The sequence below is a fragment of the Balaenoptera ricei genome, chromosome 17 (genome assembly GCF_028023285.1).
Source record: "Balaenoptera ricei isolate mBalRic1 chromosome 17, mBalRic1.hap2, whole genome shotgun sequence".
Classification (NCBI taxonomy): Eukaryota; Metazoa; Chordata; class Mammalia; order Artiodactyla; family Balaenopteridae; genus Balaenoptera; species Balaenoptera ricei.
This window is the reverse complement of record NC_082655.1, coordinates 26,094,842-26,117,165: the sequence shown is the minus strand read 5'-3', so window position 1 is coordinate 26,117,165 and position 22,324 is coordinate 26,094,842. Positions and strand designations below refer to the sequence as shown.

The 22,324-nt window shown below is 34.1% G+C and overlaps 1 protein-coding gene across 1 annotated transcript in view; it reads right to left on the bottom strand.

Annotated features, from left to right (window-relative positions):
- The window catches only part of CSMD3 (CUB and Sushi multiple domains 3), a 1,171,706-nt gene that overhangs the window by 9,800 nt on the left and 1,139,582 nt on the right, over positions 1-22,324 (bottom strand). Inside the window, 4 exon segments of the mRNA XM_059902305.1 lie at positions 5,632-5,790; positions 11,900-11,965; positions 14,836-15,015; positions 17,135-17,246. Coding sequence (XP_059758288.1) covers positions 5,632-5,790; positions 11,900-11,965; positions 14,836-15,015; positions 17,135-17,246 — 517 coding nt within the window.

The following is a 22,324-nucleotide window of genomic DNA, read 5'->3' as shown; positions in this document are numbered from 1 at the left end:
GGTCAAAAAGGATCTTGCTGTGATTTAACTCATAGAGTGTTCTGCCTATGTTTTCCTCTGAGTTTTATAGTGTCTGCACTTACATTTAGGTCTTTAATCCATTTTGAGTTTATTTTTGTGTATGGTGTTAGGGAGTGTTCTAATTTCATTCTTTTACATGTAGCTGTACAGTTTTCCCAGCACCTCTTATTGAACAGGCTGTCTTTTCTACATTGTATATTCTTGCCTCCTTTATCAAAGATAAGGTGACCATATGTGCGTGAGTTTATCTCTGGGCTTTCTATCCTGTTCCATTGATCTATATTTCTGTTTTTGTGCCAGTCTCATACTCTCTTGATTACTGTAGCTTTGTAGTATAGTCTGAAGTCCAGGAGCCTGATTAATCCAGCTCCATTTTTCTTTCTCAAGATTGCTTTGGTTATTCGTGGTCTTTAGTGTATCCATACAAATTGTGAAATTTTTTTGCTCTAGTTCTGTGAAAAATGCAATTGGTAGTTTGATAGGGATTGCACTGAATCTGTAGATTGCTTTGGGTAGTAGAGTCATTTTCACAATGTTGATTCTTCCAATCCAAGAACATGGTATATCTCTCCATCTGTTTGTATCATCTTTGATTTCTTTCATCAGTGTCTTATAGTTTTCTGCATATAGGTCTTTTGTCTCCTTAGGTGGGTTTATTCCTAGGTATTTTATTCTTTTTGTTGCAGTGGTAAATGGGAGTGTTTCCCTAATTTCTCTTTCAGATTTTTCATCATTAGTGTATAGGAATGCAAGAGATTTCTGTGCCTTAATTTTGTATCCTGCTACTTTACCAAATTCACTGATTAGCTCTAGTAGTTTTCTGGTAGCATCTTTAGGATTCTCTATGTATAGTATCATGTCATCTGCAAACAGTGACAGCTTTACTTCTTCTTTTCCGAGTTGGATTCCTTTTATTTCTTTTTCTTCTCTGATTGCTGTGTCTAGGACTTCCAAAACTATGTTGAATAATAGTGGTGAGAGTGGACATCCTTGTCTTGTTCCTGATCTTAGAGGAAATGCTTTCAGTTTTTCACCATTGAGAATGATGTTGGCTGTGTGTTTGTTGTATATGGCCTTTATTATGTTGAGGTAAGTTCCCTCTATAACTACTTTTTGGAGGGTTTTTATCATAAATGGGTGTTGAGCTTTGTCAAAAGCTTTTTCTGCATCTACTGAGATGATCATGTGGTTTTTCTCCTTCAATCTGTAAATATGGTGTATCACATTGATTGATTTGCATATAATGAAGAATCCTTGCATTCCTGGGATAAACCCCACTTGATCATGGTGTATGATCCTTTTAATGTACTGTTGGATTCTGTTTGCTAGTATTTTGTTGAGGATTTTTGCATCTATGTTCATCAGTGATATTGGCCTGTAGTTTTCTTGCTTTGTGACATCTTTTTCTGGTTTTGGTATCAGGGTGATGGTGGTCTCATAGAATGAGTGTTCCTCCCTCTACTATATTTTGGAAGAGTTTGAGAAGGATACCTGTTAGCTCTTCTCTAAATGTTTCATAGTATTCACCTGTGAAGCCATCGGGTCCTGGGCTTATGTTTTTTGGAAGATTTTTAATCACAATCTCAATTTCAGTGCTTGTGATAGGTCTGTTTATATTTTCTCTTTCTTCCTGGTTCAGTCTCAGAAGGTTGTGCTTTTCTAAGAATTTGCCCATTTCTTCCAGGTTGTCCCGTTTATTGGCATATAGTTGCTTGTAGTAATCTCTCATGATCCTTTGTATTTCTGCAGTTTCAGTTGTTACTTCTCCTTTTTCATTTCTAATTCTATTGATTTGTGTCTCCTCCCTTTTTTTTCTTGATGAGTCTGGCTAATGGTTTATCAATTTTATTTATCTTCTCAAAGAACAAGCTTTTAGTTTTATTGATCTTTGCTATTGTTTCCTTCATTTGTTTTTCCTTTATTTCTGATCTGATCTTTATGATTTCTTTCCTTCTGCTAACTTTGGGGTTTTTTTGTTCTTCTTTTTCTAATTGCTTTAGGTGTAAGGTTAGGTTGTTTATTTGAGATGTTCCTTGTTTCTTAAGGTAGGATTGTATTGCTATAAACTTCCCTCTTAGAACTGCTTTTGCTGCATCTCATAGGTTTTTGGGTCATCGTGTTTTCATTGTCATTTGTTTCTAGGTATTTTTTTATTTCCTCTTTGATTTCTTCAGTGATCTCTTGTTTATTAAGTAGTGTGTTGTTTAGCCTCCATGTGTTTGTATTTTTTACAGATTTTTTCCTGTAATTGATATCTAGTCTCACAGTACTGTGGTCAGAAAAGATACTTGATACAATTTCAATTTTCTTAAATTTACCAAGGCTTGATCTGTGACCCAAGAAATGCTCTATCCTGGAGAATGTCTCATGAGCACTTGAGAAGAAAGTGTACTCTGTTGTTTTTGGATGGAATGTCCTATAAATATCAATTAAGTCCATCTAGTTTAATGTATCATTTAAAGCTTGTGTTTCCTTATTTATTTTCATTTTGGATGATCTGTCCATTGGTGAAAGTGGGGTGTTAAAGTCCCCTACTATGATTGTGTTACTGTTGATTTCCCCTTTTATGGCTGTTAGCTTTTGCCTTATGTACTGAGGTGCTCACATGTTGGGTGCATAAAAATTTACAATCATTATATCATCTTCTTGAATTGATACCTTGATCATTATGTAGCGTCCTTCTTTGTCTCTTGTAATAGTCTTTATTTTAAAGTCTATTTTGTCTCATATGAGAATTGCTACTCCAGCTTTCTTTTGATTTCCATTTGCATGGAATATCTTTTTCCATCCTCTCACTTTCAGTCTGCATGTGTCCCTATGTCTGAAGTGGGTCTCTGGTAGACATCATATATATGGGTCTTGTTTTTGTATCCATTCAGCCAGTCTATGTCTTTGGGTGGGAGCATTTAATCCTTTTACATTTAAGGTAATTATCAATATGTATGTTCCTATTACCATTTTCTTAATTGTTTTGGGTTTGTTATTGTAGGTGTTTTCCTTTTCTTGTGTTTCTTGCCTAGAGAAGTTCCTTTAGTATTAGCTTTAGTAAAGCTGGTTTGGTGGTGCTGAATTTTCTTAGCTTTTGCTTGTCTGTAAAGCTTTTAATTTCTCCATCAAATGTGAATGGGATCCTTGTTGGGTAGAGTAATCTTGGTTGTAGGTTTTTCTCTTTCATCACTTTAAGTATGTCCTGCCATTACCTTCTGGCTTGCAGAGTTTCTGCTGAAAGATCAGCTGTTACCCTTACGGGGATTCCATTATGTGTAACTTGTTGTTTTTCCCTTGCTGCTTTTAATATTTTTTCTTTGTATTTAATTTTTGATAGTCTGATTAATATGTGTCTTGGCATGTTTCTCCTTGGATTTATCCTGTATGGGACTCTCTGTGCTTCCTGGACTTGATTAACTATTTCCTTTCCCATATTAGGGAAGTTTTCAACTATAATCTCTTCAAATACTTTCTCAGTCCCTTTCTTTTTCTCTTCTTGTTCTGGGACCCCTAAAATTTGAATGTTGGTGCGTTTAATGTTGTCCCAGAGGTCTCTGAGACTGTCCTCAATTCTTTTCATTCTTTTTTCTTTATTCTGCTCTGCAGTAGTTATTTCCACTATTTTATCTTCCAGGTCACTTATCCGTTTTTCTGCCTCACTTATTCTGCTATTGATCCCTTCTAGAGAATTTTTAATTTCATTTATTGTGTTGTTCATCTCTGTTTGTTTACTCTTTAGTTCTTCTAGGTCCTTATTAAACGTTTCTTGTATTTTCTCCATTCTATTTCCAAGATTTTGGATCATCTTTACTATCATTACTCTGAATTCTTTTTCAGGTAGACTGCCTATTTCCTCTTCATTTGTTTGGTCTGATTGGTTTTTACCTTGTTCATTCATCTGCTGTGTGTTTCTCTGTCTTCTCATTTTGCGTAACTTACTGTGTTTGGGCTCTCCTTTTCACAGGCTGCAGGTTCGTAGTTCCTGTTGTTTTTGTTGTCTGCCCCCATTGGCTAAGTTTGGTTCAATGGGTTGTGTTGGCTTCCTGGTGGAGGGGACTAGTGCCTGTGTTCTGGTGGATGAGGCTGGATCTTGTCTTTCTGGTGGGCATGACCCCAACCAGTGGTGTGTTTTGGGGTGTCTGTGAACTTATTATGATTTTATGCAGGCTCTCTGCTAATGGATGGGGCTGTGTTCCTGTCTTGCTAGTTGTTTGGCATAGGGTGTCCAGCACTGTAGCTTGCTGCTTGTTGAGTGGAGCTGGGTCTTAGCATTGAGATGGAGATCTCTGGGAGAGCTTTCACCATTTGGTATTATTTGGAGCTGGAAGATCTCTGGTGGACCAATGTCCTGAACTCAGCTCTCCCACCTCAGAGGCACAGGCCTGACACCCAGCTGGAGCACCAAGACCCTGTCAGCCACACGGCAGATCAACAAAAGTTCAAAAGCTTGACAATATGCTCTGTTGGCAAGGGTGTGGAGATACAGTCTCTCTTTTTCATTGCTAGTGAGAAGGCAAAAGGGTATAACCAACAACAACTCTGTCAATATGTTTTCATCAACCAAATGAGCAATGCCAATGTGGGATGCCGGACCACTCACTCAGTGGAAGAATCCCAGGTTCAGGGGGGAAAGGCAGAGTGCAGGTAATATCTAGATATTGCTTGACACTTTACAGACTGTTCTCAATGGATTTCCCTTCTTTGCCGAGCTTCAAAGCTTCCAAGATCTTGGCAGCTAGGAAGTGAAAGGCAGAGGGAGGGAGCGCGGGGCAGGAGCAGCTCCTTGGCGTGTGCCCATGGGAGTCCAGATGCATTTCTAACATCTGAGGCATTAGTAATGGACTGGAAGGCAAAGAGCTGCTCTCTTAGAGCTTGTATTGCTGGAGTATAGACAAATCATGTCATGTCATACTATACTATACTACACTACACTACACTATACTATAATTTCAAATAGTGAAAAGAAGAAAATGAAACAAGATAAGACTGCCTACGACTAAGAGTGAGCCTATTTGTAATGTCAAAGCTACTTTAGATAGGGTCATCAGAAGTACTGTTGAAAAGATGACATTTGAAGAAACATTTGAATGTCAGAAAAAACACAGTATTCAAATATAATGAGGGAAGTGCATTAGATAGAGGAAACAGAAACCTGAGAAAGTTGAGCAGATGGATAGGGCTCTGGGTTCCGTTTGCCTGTTTAAGGTAGTGTAGCTCTACTTTTTCTGTCTTAAATTGTAGTGTCCTCCTAAACATTCTCATTTGAAGACATGATTTTGTAACCATAAAATAGCTTGCAAATCACCGATCCAGTCTCTTTGGTGTTATGAGAATAGAGAAGGAGTTAGTTATATTCAAATGAAAAGTTCTGTTCTATTTCATGACATGTCATTCTAGCCACATAAAAATATTCTTGAGGGAGCTTATTTCAGAATCACAGTTTTATATTTGTGTAGTAATATTCATACATCAATCAAAAAAACAGAAAGCCTTGTTTCTGAATGAATTATGAATGTCATCAAAATATAGCAAATATTTCACAGTATAAAAATCACTAAAAAAATGATGAAATGATGGAAATGAAGGCATAAAGGCATTGTTTGCTGTTCTTTAATGTGATACCTGAAAGTAGTAGTTCCATGTTGCTGTTACTGAGTGTTGCATTGACTCTCCCAGTGGAAACATTGAAACTAGTAACTGTCAGGGTCATGGGTTGTTTCCTTCCTTTAAAATTGTAAGAGCCTTTCCATATATAATTTTGGGCAAACACATCATCAGGAACTGTGAATAGATTAAATAAACATACATGTTAATTTTACAGTGCCCAGTAAATATAAGCATTAAATACCAGATTAATGAGTATTAGTTTATTGAATAATCATATTTTTTCTAAATATACAATTATATAGAATGTACATTATAAAATGAATTCTTCACATAAGTGTTTTAATTTTTTTAGAACCAAAATAATAATCTAGATTTGTACATACATCATCAATGAGCGATAAATAAACAACACCAATTAAAGACATAAGACATATTTAGAATCCAGCAAAATATCAAGTTTACTTATATTTAGTTTCCTATAACAATATCTTTCTTTCAGAAGGAAAATAAAATGATTTTACTGGGCCAAGTCAGTCTATATACAAGTCCCAAGAGGCCTGCTTTTCTCCTAGCAGTAGGAATAGGTTCATAGGAAGAGCATAGAGTTAAAACGCCCCCTTGCAGAACAGCCTTGGAAGACATCAGGAGAGATGCTCGTTTGACCCCTTTACAGAATACCGAGCTCAGTTATTTCAATAATAGATGCTCCTGAAGAAGAACAGGGCTCTACCTGTTTTGCTCCTGACAGCTTTGAGGTTTACAGGTATTTTTAGAAATAAAAGAATTGTCACTAGAATTGGCTCTCATGGGAAAGAGATGAACTGTGGTAGAATCAAAGAATATTCTAATGTAAAACTTTCATCCAAATAAGAAACACTCTTAATGTTAAATGCAGACAAGTAAGACATTATATTTATATATATTAGTTGTGTAATTTATAGCTAATATAAATTAGGTATGTCAAAGTCTACTCAGATCCTGGTAAGAGGCTGAGAGAGCTTCTATTAATTCTGTACAACACATTAAAGCACATCCTCAGAAATCAGCTATTCAAAAGAGCCTGCCTATTTGTGTGACTGAATGAATGACATGGATTTAGAGGAAAGCCTTTTTTTTTTTTTTCTAACAAGTTATTGACATTTTTCACCTGATTTTCTCTACATACATCACAGTTCTTACTGCTCAGATCACAGAGACTGTGTTACAAATTGTACATTCCCTGAATTCTACTCGGCCAACAAATAAAAAAATACTATGGTAGAAGATGAACATAAAATGCACTCAAGAGTTGAGTTTTTACTGAGTATTTCAACCAACATGATTATTTTTTTCTATGATAATTCAGAAGCAATATAGCAGAAGGACCAGAAGTGCAGGCACTGGAACTAGACCGCGTGTATCTCAGTCCCTCCTCTACAACTTATAAACTGTGTGCTTTTCCCTACGTTACTTAATTCTCTAAACCTGAATTTCCTCATCATTGATGTGGGATTAACATAGAGTTATGAGGAAGATTAAATGAGATAATGAATATGAAGAGTTTTGATAAGTGTTAGTTGCTATCATTAGTATTATACAGGTAAAATAGGGAAACCGCGGGTCTCATAGATCATTACATTGTTGCTAATAAAATATATAGTGAACATGCAGTTAGTATCATGAAAAAGCCATAGTCCTGGCTCTGGGACCTTTGCCAAGTCATCCTTATAGTGGCACTCCCTCCCCAAACCTCAAACTACACAGCTATGCTCTGTATGTACAGGAGACCTTACCTAAAAATTTGGTACGGTGTATGGGTAAAAAGCCCTTGATTTGGTAAGCACCTTAAAGAGCAGTTAACTCAAAAATCATACCTAAAATAAGTTTGGAGGAGGGAGTGACAAGCTAAATTATCCTGCATTAGAAAGATCTGGAATTTGGAGGTAATAGGCTCTTAGTTGTAGAGATAGGAGGAAGAACAAGGGAGAAAGATGTTCTAACAGCAGTGTGAAGGCAAATAGTAGGCACTCAATAAATGTGTTATTCTTATCTTTCTGATTGTTTATTTTCCCTGGCCTGTATTATGCTTACTCTTTGCTATCCCTGAATATTTAATGAAAATCAGCTACACTTGGTGATCTTGTCATTGTGCTTGGGGGAATTAAGGAAGTTGGTTGAAGGAGACTAAAGAGAACCCCCATGGCAGGAGAAAATAGCCATGGAAAGAAGTAGGTACCAGCAGCAGCAAAGAACATTGTATCAGGATTAATCACTGATGTGGTAGTAAATGTTTAACCACTGGCTCTCCAGAAAACAAACTGGTTGTGCTATTTGCTGATTCTATAGTGTAAATATTCCCGTGATGTCAGATTTCAAACTATGAACATGACATCACTGAACGCAGAGTTTGGAAGAATGCCCAGAACTGGCTATGGCAAAGCTCTACCTGGCAGCTCCAGCATGCCACCACCACCCTCCACCTTTCTCTCACATAACTGAGAAATGTAACTAATGATAGGATGGGAGAGACAGACACTATTTGGTCATTTAAATCCCTATTTACAAGGGGATGACAATACTTTCTATTGTTAAGTCTAATTTGAGATTTAAATGTGATTGTGTATTTGGCAGTTCTTTCTAAACTCTAAAATGCCATCTAACTATCACTGATGTGGAGCACAGTGAAAAGGAGGAAGACAATGATGGTTATGATCCTTATTTTTCAAGACAGTTTTGAATCTAAACTTTGCTTCATAGGCCTCATAGCATTGTCATATAGAGTATCATGTTCCTGACTCTGATATCACTGTCAAATTTAATTATTGTTACTTTGGAGTAATCTAATCATTATGTCATGATTTTAAATGAAATGATTCTGTTTTCCCACTTAAGATGACATTGTTCTACAGTTTTATAGATATCTTCACTCAGGTTAAAGAAATTCTTTTCCTTTCTAATTCATTAAGTTTTTAAAAATTATAAACAGATGTTCAATCTTACAAAATAGTTTCTGTACAAGTATTTAGATGATCATAATTTAGATGATCATACATAATCATAATTTTTACATGTTAATCTCTTAATGTGACAGATTACTTTTAAAGATTATTTAACATGAAAATATCCCTGTAAATCTATCATTAACCCAATTTGGTAATGATGTGTCATCTTTACTATAATGTTGTACAGTTAACCCTTGAACAATATGGATTTGAACTGTGAGGGTCCACTTATGCACAGATTTTTTTCAACAGTAAATATTATAGTACTACTGTACTGATCCGTGGTTAGTTGAATTCATGGATGTGGAATCACAGATATGAAGGAATCTTGGGTAAGGAGGAACCACATACTGAGGGTCAACGATAAATTATATGCAGATTTTTGACTGCACTGAGGGCCAATGCCCCTAACCCACTTTCTGTTCAGGGTCAACTGTATTTGACTTGCTAAGGCTTTATGTAGGATTTTTTCATCTATAATCTTATGTCAAATGGGCCTGTAATTTTCTCTTTTTATAGTGTCTTTACCTGAGTTATTAGAGTTATGTTGGATCCATAAAATGAGGGTTTTTTTGATAGTTTTTATAAAACTGGGATGATCTGTTCCTTCAAAATTCGGTAGAATTTATCAGTAGAGGCATATGGAACAGGTTTTTCCTTGTGGAAATAGCTTTAACTACTACTTTGTTATGGGATTATTCGAGTTTTCTCCTATTAGTTATGTTAAGATCCACTTTTCTAGTAATTTGTCAATATTTAAGTTTTTTAAAATTGACAGTTACAGTAGTTTTCTATTATATATTGCTAATTTATTCAATCTACTCTATGTAGTTTTTCACATTTCCTTTTGAAATGTTACTTTTTGTTCCTTTCTTGATCAATCTTACCAGAAATTATTCACTTTGTACATTTTTTTTAAAGAACTACTTTTGACTCTGTTGAGATTCTTCTGTTATATCTTCGGTGTTTTTTTGGTTTGTTTGTTCATTTTTATTACATTGAATTCTGCTTTCTTTTGATCATTCCATTATACTTTTTGTATCTTCTTAACAGCGACAGTTATTAATTCTAAGGCTTTCTTTTCTTCTAATGTAAGGGTTTAAGGCTTTATATTTCCCTCACATATTTACTTTTGCTCTAGTTCCCAAGTTTTGATATTTAGATTTTTCAGCATAACTAAGCTATATTGTTATATTTTCCATTTTAATTCCTTCTTCAATTCATGAGTTATTCATCGGTATTAATTTTGTTCTTAATTTCCAAACACTGAGGAATTTAAAAAATTTATCCATTTTCTTATTAACTTTTAACTGCATCATGGTCAGGTAAGACTAACTTTAATTTGAAATTTGTGGTTTTTTTATTACTTAATATATGATCAATTCTTATAGCTGTCGCATGTGTCTTTAAAGAAAGTATATATTATTTAATTAGTTGATGAGAAATATTTATATATATATATATATATATATTACATCAAACATATTAGTTTTGTTGTTTAGTTCTTCCATATTCTTTAAAAAAATCTTTTGTCAGCCTGAACTATTTATTGGTAGCCATTGGCCATGTTTTGCCCAGGACAGTCTAGATTTATACTTGATATGCAGGAGCTATTATTCAGAGTACCCATCTGCTCCCAGATAAAGTATCTTTCTTGGAAAGTTCTGGGCACTGATTGACCATTGTGGTTTTCTTTCTTTCTTTTTTTTTTACCAGAAAAAAGTCCTTTAATCGTTAATGGTAAACATTTTAACAGTGGACATGAAATGAAAGGTCCAATGGAAGATATTTACCTAAAAATGAGGCAAACCTAGTCTTATATTGAACACATTTTGAGTTATAATTACAACCCTGCACTAAGTCTTTGTTTTTCTTTTTTTAAAAAGTTGTGGTAAACAGGAAATAACAAGTGTAGGTGAGGATGTGAAACCCTGGTACATTGCTGGTGGGAATGTAAAATGACGCAACTGCTTTGGAAAACAGTTTGGCAGTTTCTCAAAAAAGTTAAAACTAGAATTACCACATGATCCAGCAATTCTACTACCACCCAAAAGACTGGAAAGCAGGAAATCAAAAAGAATCTCGTATACTGGTGTTCACAGGATTATTCACACTAGCCAAAAAGGTGAAAACAATCCTAATGTCAGTGAACAGCTGAATGGATAAATAAAATATGGTATATACATTCAACGGAGCATTATCGAGTCAGACACAAAAGGACAAGCATTGTGTGATTCCTCTTATATGAAATACCTAGAATAGGGAAATTCATAGAGACAGAAAGTAGAATAGAGGTTACCAGGGGCTGGGACCATTGTGGTTTTCTGACTCCATGCAACACTTTCTCTCTCATGATGACATATTCTTTGGTCACCTTAGAGAAATTCAGTCTGTTTTCACTGACTGTTGAAAAAAATCAGTTTCTCAGACTGATTTTTTTTGGTAGGCAGTCCAGTTTAATAGCATGTACATTGAGAACTTCTGAAACCAACTAAAATTAGATTCTAACACTGTACCTGGCTTATTACAACTGGACCAAATCTATTTCCAAGGTAAAGATTAAATGCTGAGCCTTTAATTTTATGTATAGCTTTTCATTCCTACCATGTAAATAAAATACATACTAACACATTAAAAAGAAGCTCTCATATACTGAGCCCTTACCATGAGCCAAGTACTTTGTGCTTCATTTTCATGAAGTTCATTCATATTAATCTAATCATTATGCCTTTTGTATAGATAAAGAAATGGAGGCTCAGATGTAGAAATTAACTTTTCCAAAGTCATAGGGTAGGCAGTGTATAACATGGGGATTACATCAAGGTTGTAGGACTTCAACGCCCATATTTTTAACGACTAAAAATTTTATTTTTAAATCAAATTACTGAAAATAAACTGGACAAGTTCTAGAAGTTGCTGAACTTTTACTCTCACTCCAAGTGTATTTGGTTCCTTCTTTAAAAAATTTACATTTAAAAATTATATGTAAATCTCATTTTTATTTTAATGTTTTAAATAAACCATTGCCATTATTTTATAGCTATCTACAGATACTCTTGATGGGAAATTTTATACAGACAACTATATACAATATTTTTGGAATATTAACATGTCACGGTATTACATTGCTTGAAGTTCGATATCTTATAATACAAATTTTCAAACTTCAAATTCCAAACAGTAAAATGCATAGTTTTCCCATACTGAAATATATTTTTCTTAACAAATGGTCACTTTGTCAATAAAACAGGAGATCACCTTTAGAAATCATGACTACTAGAAAAACAACTGAAATAACTAACCACTTAGCTTTGGGCTGGGTGTTCCTAGCGCAGGTCTAGGATCTTTCACCAATATTTTGGAACCAGCTATGAAAAGAAACAAAAATGTTTATAAAATTTAATATAATTAATAACACACAGACACACACACACACAGTTTGATGCACTGTCACTTTTATTCTTTGACATATCATATAGTTTTCTCCAAAATGTTCTGTTCACTATAGCATCTCAGTCCTCACTCAGCACTTCTGTTGTTCAGCTAACAACTTCTATAATTATCCCCATTATAGTCCAGTGGGGCAAAGGGAATATCAGTGCTGCCTTAGTATTTTGGGGTCTTGTTTCTTATTTTAAAGGCATAAACCAACATGGAAACAGTTGATTCCAACATGGAAGTTGAGGGCTGAGGGTATGTTCCTGTTGCTTAAAGGCAAATAATTTGGGTAGGTTTCATGTTTAAGAGTTAAAAATTGTTGGGAATTCCCTGGCGGTGCAGTGGTTAGGACTTGGCCCTTTTCCTGCTCGGGCCCAGGTTTGATCCCTGGACAGGGAACTAAGATCCCACAAGCTGTGCGGCATGGCCAAAAAAAAAGAAAAAAAGAAAAAAAGAGTTAAAAATTGTTAAGGTATCCCATGATGTCATAAGAAATTGGCTAGTCTCAAAGGTAAAGAGTTAAACTAAAGTTTTTAAGTCAAACCAAAAGGAGCTCAGAATCATGTGGGGTGCTGAAAGTGCCTGCAAAGTTGAAGCAGCTGTGATATGTAGTGCTTGTAGACCTGTAAAGACTTACATCTTTTTCCTAAGAACAATGTAATGTCTTTAAAGGTTTTAAGGGGAAGTTATTTGGGTGAACATCACCTTGGCTGCAAGGTGGAGAACAATTTGGAAAGGAGTGGGTATTGATTTGGGCAGAGAAGTTAGAAGGCCATTTCAGTAGTCTCAGTAGAGATAATGCTGAGTTAGATTACAGTAGCAGTGATGATAAACTCAAAAGTGGATAGAATTTTTTTAAACCTACTAAAATTCTGGTGGAGTTAAAAAGACAAGAAGATGGCAAAGGTGACTACTAGATTTCTATTTATTATGTGATGATGGTACCACTGAGTTAGGGAACATCAAGAGAAGACTTATGGTGAAGGGAAATTGATGAGTTAGATTTGCATATATTATTTAAATGTCTTTGAGAAATTCAAGAAGAGATATTAGGTAAGAAATTGAACATATAAGTCTGGAGCTAAGAGAAGATAAATGAGCTAGAAATATTAATTAGTAAATAACCTTCATAGAGGAAACTTTAAGTCATTGGCTTGAATGAGATCAGATCACCTAGGGAGAGAACACAGAGTGAAAAGAACAGAAGACTAAGAACTGAGCTTTAGAAAAAATGGGTAGAAAACATTAAGCTTAAAAAGGAAATGGAGAATAGGTAGCCAGAAATTTGAAGAGATAAAATATTTATTTATTCAACAAATATTGATTGAACAATTTTCACATATAAGGCACTGATCTAGTGGTTAAAATTACAGTTGTAAATGCTTTGGCAAAGTTTCTTTTTTTTTTTTTTTTTTACATTAGAGAACCCTAAAATGGGCCATATTTAGATTTATTAAAGTTTCTTTTTTCCTTTTTTTTTGTTTTTTTCTTTTGAGCTTATATTCTAGTGGGGGAAGGGCAGATGAAAGGACAGGAGAGTAGAGAAAGACAATAACAAGTAAACAAATAAAAGAATACGATCTCACACAGAAGGGATTCCTATCATGAAAAATTTTGAAAAAAAAACCTGTAATGTTCTAGCTAAGAGAAGAGAGTGAAAACATTTCAAGGGGAGAAAGTCATCCACATCTGTGAAGGCTACAAGACATAAAGAATTAGAAGGACTGAAAAAAAAAAAGAATGTATTGATGGCTTTATCAAGAATTCTAGAAAAACCTCCTTTGTTCCTTCTTCTGGAAACACAACCCTTTTTTCCTCTGGTAAACTCATTATATCTTGTTCAGATGGGGATTGTCCTGATCAAGCAAAGCAGCAACATGGGTGGACACATCACCTAGATCTGGTCAAACTGTCATATCATCGTGGCTGAGAAATGAATTTGGAGATGGATTCCATTAAAAATTGTGGCAATCAGACTTTCATATAGTGCTATCCTGACCAAGTTTTGGGAAAGACTCTTTCTACTGGGGTTATTCTACCAGAAGGATATAAACCCAGGAATGCTGGCAGCAATTTTCCCTACTATAGTGGGTTGAATAGTACACGCTCCAAATTCATGTTCACTAGGAACCTCAGAACATGACCTTATTTGGAAACAGAGTCTTTGAAGATGTAATTCAGTGAGAATCTTGAGGTGAAATATTCCTGAAATAATCCCTAAATCCAACGACTAGTGTTTTTATAAGAAGAGAACAGGACATATAGAGATACATAGGAAAGAAGGCCATGTGAAGATAGAGGTAGAAATTGTAGTGAGGCATTTATGAGCCAAGGAATGCCAGGGATAGCCAGAAGCTATACCAAGCTCGAAGGAGGTAAGGAATGATTCTTCCCTAGAGTCTTCAGAGGATACATGGCCTTGTTGACACCTTGATTTTGGACTTCTGGCTTTCAGAACTGTGAGACAATAAACTCCTATTCTTTTAAGTCACCCAGCTTGTGGTACTTTGCTATGGCAGCCTTAGAAAACTAATATACCTACTGTGAATAGAGAACTAGGAAAAGTAATAAAGGCAAGAATTAAAAATAGAGCATGGAAAAGAAGCTATAAAAAGACCTGAATAATATTTCTGTGCCCCTGGATCCAAAAGTGTCTACATCACTCCTACTCTTAGAGTTGGCGAACAAATTTACCTTGTTCCTAAGCTAATTTAAATTGATTTTTTTTTGTCTCTTGTATCTGAGGAAAGCTTAAAAAGTACAAAATCTTCTGTTGAAAGCTTTTATAGAGAAAACTTACCTTCACAAACAGGAACTTTTCCACTCCAGGTGTTATCAGATCTACACACTCTATGTTCTGTTCCACCTGCTAAGAAGAAGCCAGGCTGGCAGGTATAAATTAATGTATACCCATGGGATGGAAGGTCCATTCCTACTACATTTGCATGAGCAGGAGTTTCTGGCTGTTTACAGCTGTGGGCTATATTAAGAAAAGGGAAAAAATGTTCATTTTTATAGACATGTTAAGAAAATTTTGAGACCGGAGTCACAATATATTTTTATAGGTATGCTAATGCCTTTATATAAATATACCTTTAGTTATTCTCATGAATCAAGGAAAGCTTATCAATGTAAATGTAAATGTTGTTTTCATAGACTAGCATTTTATAAATGATCATCTGTGGAACACTGGTGGTTGTTAACAGATAAACTGAGAGAAAAAATAAAAGACTAACTCTGGATAATTAACCTAATAAATGTATACTATATCACCATTTTAGAGAGTCACAATATATATTAGCATTTTAAAGGATCTAATAAGTCCTGCTTAAGATAAGTTTTAAAGTTGATCAAACTCAGATTTTCTATACCAGTTTAGGAAATATTAATATATAATTTTTTATTTATTATATTTATTTTAAATTAAAAAGCATGTCTTCTAAAGGTAAATTCAACCACCATTCAGTACATTGCTCTGATATTCATATTTCCTAATGTACAATTAGGAAAGTACAATTTAATAAGTACAATTAATAATTTTTTGCATATGGGATTTTCTGGCCATATTTTGGGTCCGTATGCTAGCAGTATCTTTTCATTCATTTAATTTTTTGATTCCACTATACCTGCACTTATGACACTCCCTGACCCTGCCGCTCAGTTCACCTGTTTTGTGTCTTATGATGACCATTCCCTTCTTAATCAGAAATAGATGCTACAAAGAATTCTCCCCCTAAGTAAGATAACATTTCTGATCATTTGTTCATGGATATAGACCCTTAAAGATGGTCTCTGAGAAAAAGTGTTCTGTGGACAAATTTGTTTGGAAAAAAATTTTTCCATTTGTTTCCTAGTGGATATGTACTAAGCTATAAATAATAGCTAATATTTTTAACACTATGTGAAAAACATTTTGTTATGTGGCTTAAATTTAATATAATTCAGTTAATAAAATTTAATTCTCATTGGGGAAATACTGCTAAGAATAAACACAAATAGTCTGTTTCTGCTACATTCTTAAGCCCCATTATGCACCTATTAGATATTCTGAGATGCTCTGCAATAACAGAAGCCGTTTAATTTTATTTAAATCATCATATCCCACATGCAGGTAATCAAAGAATCTTGGTTTACTATGAAATACCTAGGTACATCCCACACAGCTGTTCTAAAGTACGTACACACTCTGAGGAATTCTCTTTTAAGGAATTTTGCCGTATTTAAATATAAGCCAGCCAGGCATGTGACATGACTTCTCAGTGGAGTGTTCTGCTGCTTTTCAGTAAACTGAGGATCCACAGGGACCCCTGTGATTATTTGGGTAGTTCTGAACAGGGATGGAGTAAATTCACAGGACTTATTTGGACTTCAGCAAATCCTAAAAGCTAGAAACCATTCTGATGAGTATTTCTATTCCTGCTTACTCTTCATTTTTCTCCCCCGCAAAAAAGATGGAGAGGAAATAAAAAGAGGAAGTAGGAGGGAAAAAAGAGATAACTCACTAGTTAAAATTTATTTCTAACTGTGTTCAGAAAAGACTGTTTAGTGATCTTTGTTCTTATTCAATCTGTATAGCAAGTGCTTTCAACTTAGGGTCAGTGCACATTTAGAAGCTCCAGGAAATCCTAAGTAGTATTCAAATTTTTGGTTAAGGTATTCATGCATATATCCTTTCATGGACATTTCTAGTTTTCCTCAGGTTCTCAGAGAGTTTCACAAGTGAAAAAGATTGAGTCACTACTATGTTGGAGCCTCCTGTATCTCACAAGTACTTCAGATTCATAGGTGCAGATCTATGAACCTAAAAAATAATCATCATCTAAAATTATCTGGTGACCAAACTGAACGCAATTACAAGAGCTTTTTAAAAAGAACAAAATTTTGCCCTGTGCCTTCTGACTTCTTAAAGAATAATGCTCCCCACTAGGCATGGGGGTAGCAGTAAAACACTATATGCATGAATTATATTTTATAATAACCTAAAAAAACAATGTGACACCTCTTTTACATACATATAAGTTTATTTTCACACGTGGAAGAAAAAATGCATATAAATTCTTATCCTTCATAAGTATAATTTTCTTAGCCACAAGACTTACGTATGCACTCAGGCTGAATTCCACTCCACGTGAGGTCAGGAAGGCAAGTACGTGTTGTAGACCCTTGGAGAAGATGTCCTTTTTTGCAGTGGAACTGTACAACACTTCCTACCTATAGCAAATTACAGAGAAAAAAACAAATGTCCCAATGCAACTTCAAATACAGCAACAGATAGAAAAAAAACATGGACAAGAAAATGCTTTCAAAAGAAATTCTGCAAGGTAGAGGTTGGAAGGAAAAGAAACTGAAATTTGATTTAAAATAAAATTGGGGAAAAAGACGAAAGAAAAAAAACTTAGATCTCTTTGTGTGCATATCATCATCAAATACTTGAATACAATGTATACATAGGTGCCAAATATTTGCCATGGTAATTTGAAGAAAATATATGATACCAAAAGGCCAATAAGCTACATATGAATATAAGATAGACAGACAGAGAGTTAAATAAAGACAGATAAATGAAGATGGATAAAGGCAGATACGGAAATAAAGATAGCTAACAACACAAGAGGCAGTGAATATGTAAGACAGTAAATGCAATATGAGATTGGACATAAAGGTGTTTATTGAAGGTTGGATTGGTAACAGAAAAATACAATGGAAGACATGCTATTTGCATTAAGCTTTTAAGGGATGTGTAATTTAGATAAATATATAGAACAATGGTTCTCAAAGTGTGGTCCCCAGACCAGTAACCTCAGCATAACCTAGGAATTTGTTAGAAATGCCAATACTGGAAACTTAGCTGAGACCCACTGAATCAGAAACTCTTAGGGTAGCAACCAGCAATTTGTGTTTTAAAAAGCCCTCCAAGTGATTTTAATGCAAACTAACATTTGAAAACAATTGATATAAGTAGAAAAGATAAGAATATTATAAGAAAATGTCTGGTGGTTAAAACATACATCATATAGTTTAGGAAAAATGACAGCACTTTTGATTGGTTATCATAGATAATTTACACAGTGAGCTGGGAATTTGGGAGTAAAGTGGAAAGCTGTGAGATATAGGTAAAAAAGAAAACAGACCCCAGAGGAGTGTACACTCGGCTTTAACTTTGACTCTGATCTTGAATAAGGTATATCTCCTCTTTGAGACTTAACTCTCTCTATATAAAGATGATATTATTTCTCTTGCGACTTAAGGATTAAATAAAATAGGATATATAATTCGCTCCACATGGGCATGGAACATAAGCTTTAAATAAATTCCAGCTATAATTATTAAGTCAGAGACATAAAAATCAGTTTCTGAAGACTCTCAAATAGCAGGCTATAGCATTTGAATTTTTAAAATAAAAGCATAAAGTTGCTAAAGCTTTCAGAGCAACTAAATTTTATGTAGAAAATAATATCTTTGAAAAATTAAAGACTGTATAGAGAAACTATGAAACAAAAAGAATGATGAACAGTAATTCTAATTATGAGGCTTGAATTGCCATTTTAGATTTGAGTGGATAAAGCTTGACCAACTTGTGGCAATAGACATGGGAAGGAAGTTGTTTACTCAAAATATATTAAAAGGAAAAATCATCAGGATTTATTAAATGATTAGAGGCGGAGGAGAAGACAAGGGGTATTTAGAGTCTGCCACTTCAGCCTTCCCCAGCATATGGAGTCTGACAATGTTCAATTGCTGTCTTAGGGCTTTTCACATAGACTGTGTTTCCTTTTCTCCCCATTAGTAACTACTCCCACCTGCTAAAGCAACATGAGGCTAAGCTTAATGTGACATAATTTGATACAAGATTCCACTTGGACCTTGAGACTAGCTATATTCCACCATCTTTCATATTCTCGTTATCACCCAGAACTATGCTACACTTGAAACGTTCAGTTCTAATAGTCATTCTCTTATAACAACCTTTATCCTTCCAGTTATCTCATATTATGCCTTCCATGACAGCATCATCTCTGCATCCAGGAGATCTCTTGTCTTCTTAATGCCCGATTTTGTCCAGGGCTACTACATTGCTCCACTCCAGGGAGCACTTTTCATGCTGTACTCAATATAATCCTTCAAACTGTGCTCCAGAGCATGCCATTCACATACTCCCTGAAGTTGTGCAATATGGTGCTACAGATTTTTACTTCCTCATATAGTTTATACAACTGATCATGTGGACTTTGCAATTCCATCCTTTAGTCAAACTGGCCCTACAAAACCCATCACCTCTACCAATCCAGCAATCTTACTTTAGGCTAGATCTCAGTTAATGGCCAGCCTTCACCCATAAATCTCCCCTCATTTAATCTACCACTAGAGACTGACAATTTTATCTCCTAAATCTTTCTCAAACTGTCCCCTTCCCTCTTTTCCCACGTATACATCTTGTTTTAGTCCTCAACATGGTTTCTCAATGGTTCTCAAACTTTAGTAGATAACATAATCACCAGAAGGACTTATCCAAACACAGAGATCTGAGCCCCCCTCAGGAATTTCTGACTGGGTAATCTGAGGGAGACCCCAAAATCCACATTTCCAACAAGTTCCCAGGTAATACTGCTGCTGCTGGCCAGGGATCACACTTTGAGAATTACTGTTATAGCCAATTATAATAATCATCTAACTTGTCTCCACTTCTCCAGTCTTGACCCCACTGAATTTATTTTTCACTCTAAAGTCAGAGTGATTTATTCAACATGAAAGTTTTACTTTATCATTATCCTTCTTAAAATCTTTACTGGCTTATCCCGCATAGGATAAAGTTACATTATGTTAACTTGGTGGATAAAAGCTTCCATAAACTGATCACTAGCTGTCTCTAGCATCATCATTGACCACTTACTTTTACTCAAATTGTGCTCATATAATATTGAATTTTTGTAGTTCCCATAATGCATGCATATTTTTACACTGTCCCTCCCACATAGAATGCATTTCCCAACTATTTTTTCCTAGATCTTACCCTAAAAGATTTAGCTCAGACAAAATTTCTAGAAAGCTTTCCCTGCAGGAAGCAGACTAGGAAAGCTGTCTCTTATGTGCTTCATTAGCCCCTTTCAATGTTATCAATATTGTCAACCTATCCTATAAAATCATCTATTCCATCTGACCCACACACCAAAATGTTAGCTCCTCTCAGCCAAGGACCATATGTTATTCACCAATATACACCAAGAGCTTAGAAAAGTGTCTTGAAAATGTTGGAGCAACTGAAGGAATGGGGACTAAGAACTTAGTATAAAATTATTTGATTACTTAAAAAGATTTAACACGTCTATCAGTTTCTTAAAATGTAGTGATATTCCTTCCATACTTTAATTAACATAAAGTTAAATCATTATTTGTTCTTTGAAGAGTACATTTGGGTTATTTCATCAACCTTTATATTAGTAAGGAATGAGAAACATGATGGATTACATACACTTTTTTTTTTTTACTTCTAAGACTTTTTCCTCATGTCTGTAATCTTTTCTGAAATCACAATAAATACTGCTTTACATATTAACCAGATACCATAGAACTAAAATCTATTTAAAGTTTTTCTATATATCATTAACACATTTAATAACAAAATTTTTGTCAAATGCACAAATACTTATACCTAATATTTAAGATACCTAGAGTTATACAAATTTAGTAACTGATTTTTATTCAGCATTGTATTCAAATCATCAAAATTTTCTCTAAATATTAGTGAATTAATAATTTTGCCAGTGATAAATCCACTTAATAGTATATTTTACATATCTCTCCATCCTTTTCCAACTTGTCATGTAAATTCCTCTGACTATAAATAATTTCTAACATAAATAATATAATTTGAATATTTGTAGAAAAATAAGTAACATTATAAAATTTTCCATTATATAATTTTAAAAATTCTTGTAAAATAATTTATGTACAATTTTCCTGCCAATATTTACTAATAAAAGTGCTATTTGTATAAGCAATTATATACAATGTAAATATTAATTTTAAAAATTATTTTTATATCAAGATTTTAAAAAATCCATATCAAGTTTTAATTGCAGTTAATGGTTAAATAAAATTTTCTTTAAATTACCCCAAATTAGCATGTTGTTTACAAATGCATTATAAAATTATAAGACATGTCTAATTAGTAAATATGACTTACCTTCTTTAACTCTTTATTCCCTCTTTTAAATGTTACAGTTCAGTTCCTTAGTCATGAAGTTAGAGATCTAATCATATGATTAATCAAAATTTTAGAAATTTAAAACATTCTGAATAAGATCTATCTCCCCTTTCATGATGTTTTATAGCAAATTACTCTTACTTTGCTAGAATTTTCATCACTGTATTTTTGTGTGTCTGATTTTCAATATCAAATATTTGCTTAACTAGAGTATGCAGTATGGTTCCTAGCAACTTATCAAAATATATATATACTAAAGGCATCAAATATTCATATGCTCCCTCTGTAATATATTTTAAACAACTATTTTACATTAGTATTTTTATTATGTTTATATTAAATACTTTACCCAAGAAAAGTTGAGGTAGCTTCTAATAAAATTTTAATACATTAAAATTAATAAAATTTAAGTAGAAAGGCAGGATCATAAAAATGAAAGGATAACACATATACTTAAGATGAGGTGCAAGGGATTTTCACTGACTGAGCATCAATTTTGGGCCCTGAGCTTCCTGAATGAGAAAAACAGAATTAAGGTGTTTTATCAGTTTTATTAAAAAGTAATCAGAAGACTTTAATTTTAAATGTTTAATTTTACTTTTTTGTTTTAAAATTCATGTTATGATATTCACCATTTAAGGTAATAAAACACTATGTAACACACCTGCCTCATTCAATGTACTTATGTACTTATTTCAATTATAGACTGGAAGCCATACATAATCACCATGGTTGTTTTGTATTTTTTATTTTGGAAAAGTCATTTAATCTAAAATCATATTTCCATTCATTTCACAGGGATTGTCATATGAACCAACCAAATGTAAGAAAGCCAAGTTTCAGAGGCTACTCAACAGAATCTGTATTTCTTTACAGATATGCTTAGAGCTGCAAAGGCACATTTTTTCTTCTTTTGAAGCTGAAATGGCAAAACGGTTTTGTGAATACCAGGGAAAAAGTTCTATTCTAGTCACAAATTACTTTTTAACTATGAAATTGAATTCTACACACCAGTCAATATTCAATACTGAAGTTTAAAAGTGCATGATATATGGTTTTAAATAAAACATTAAAGTGCCATGTT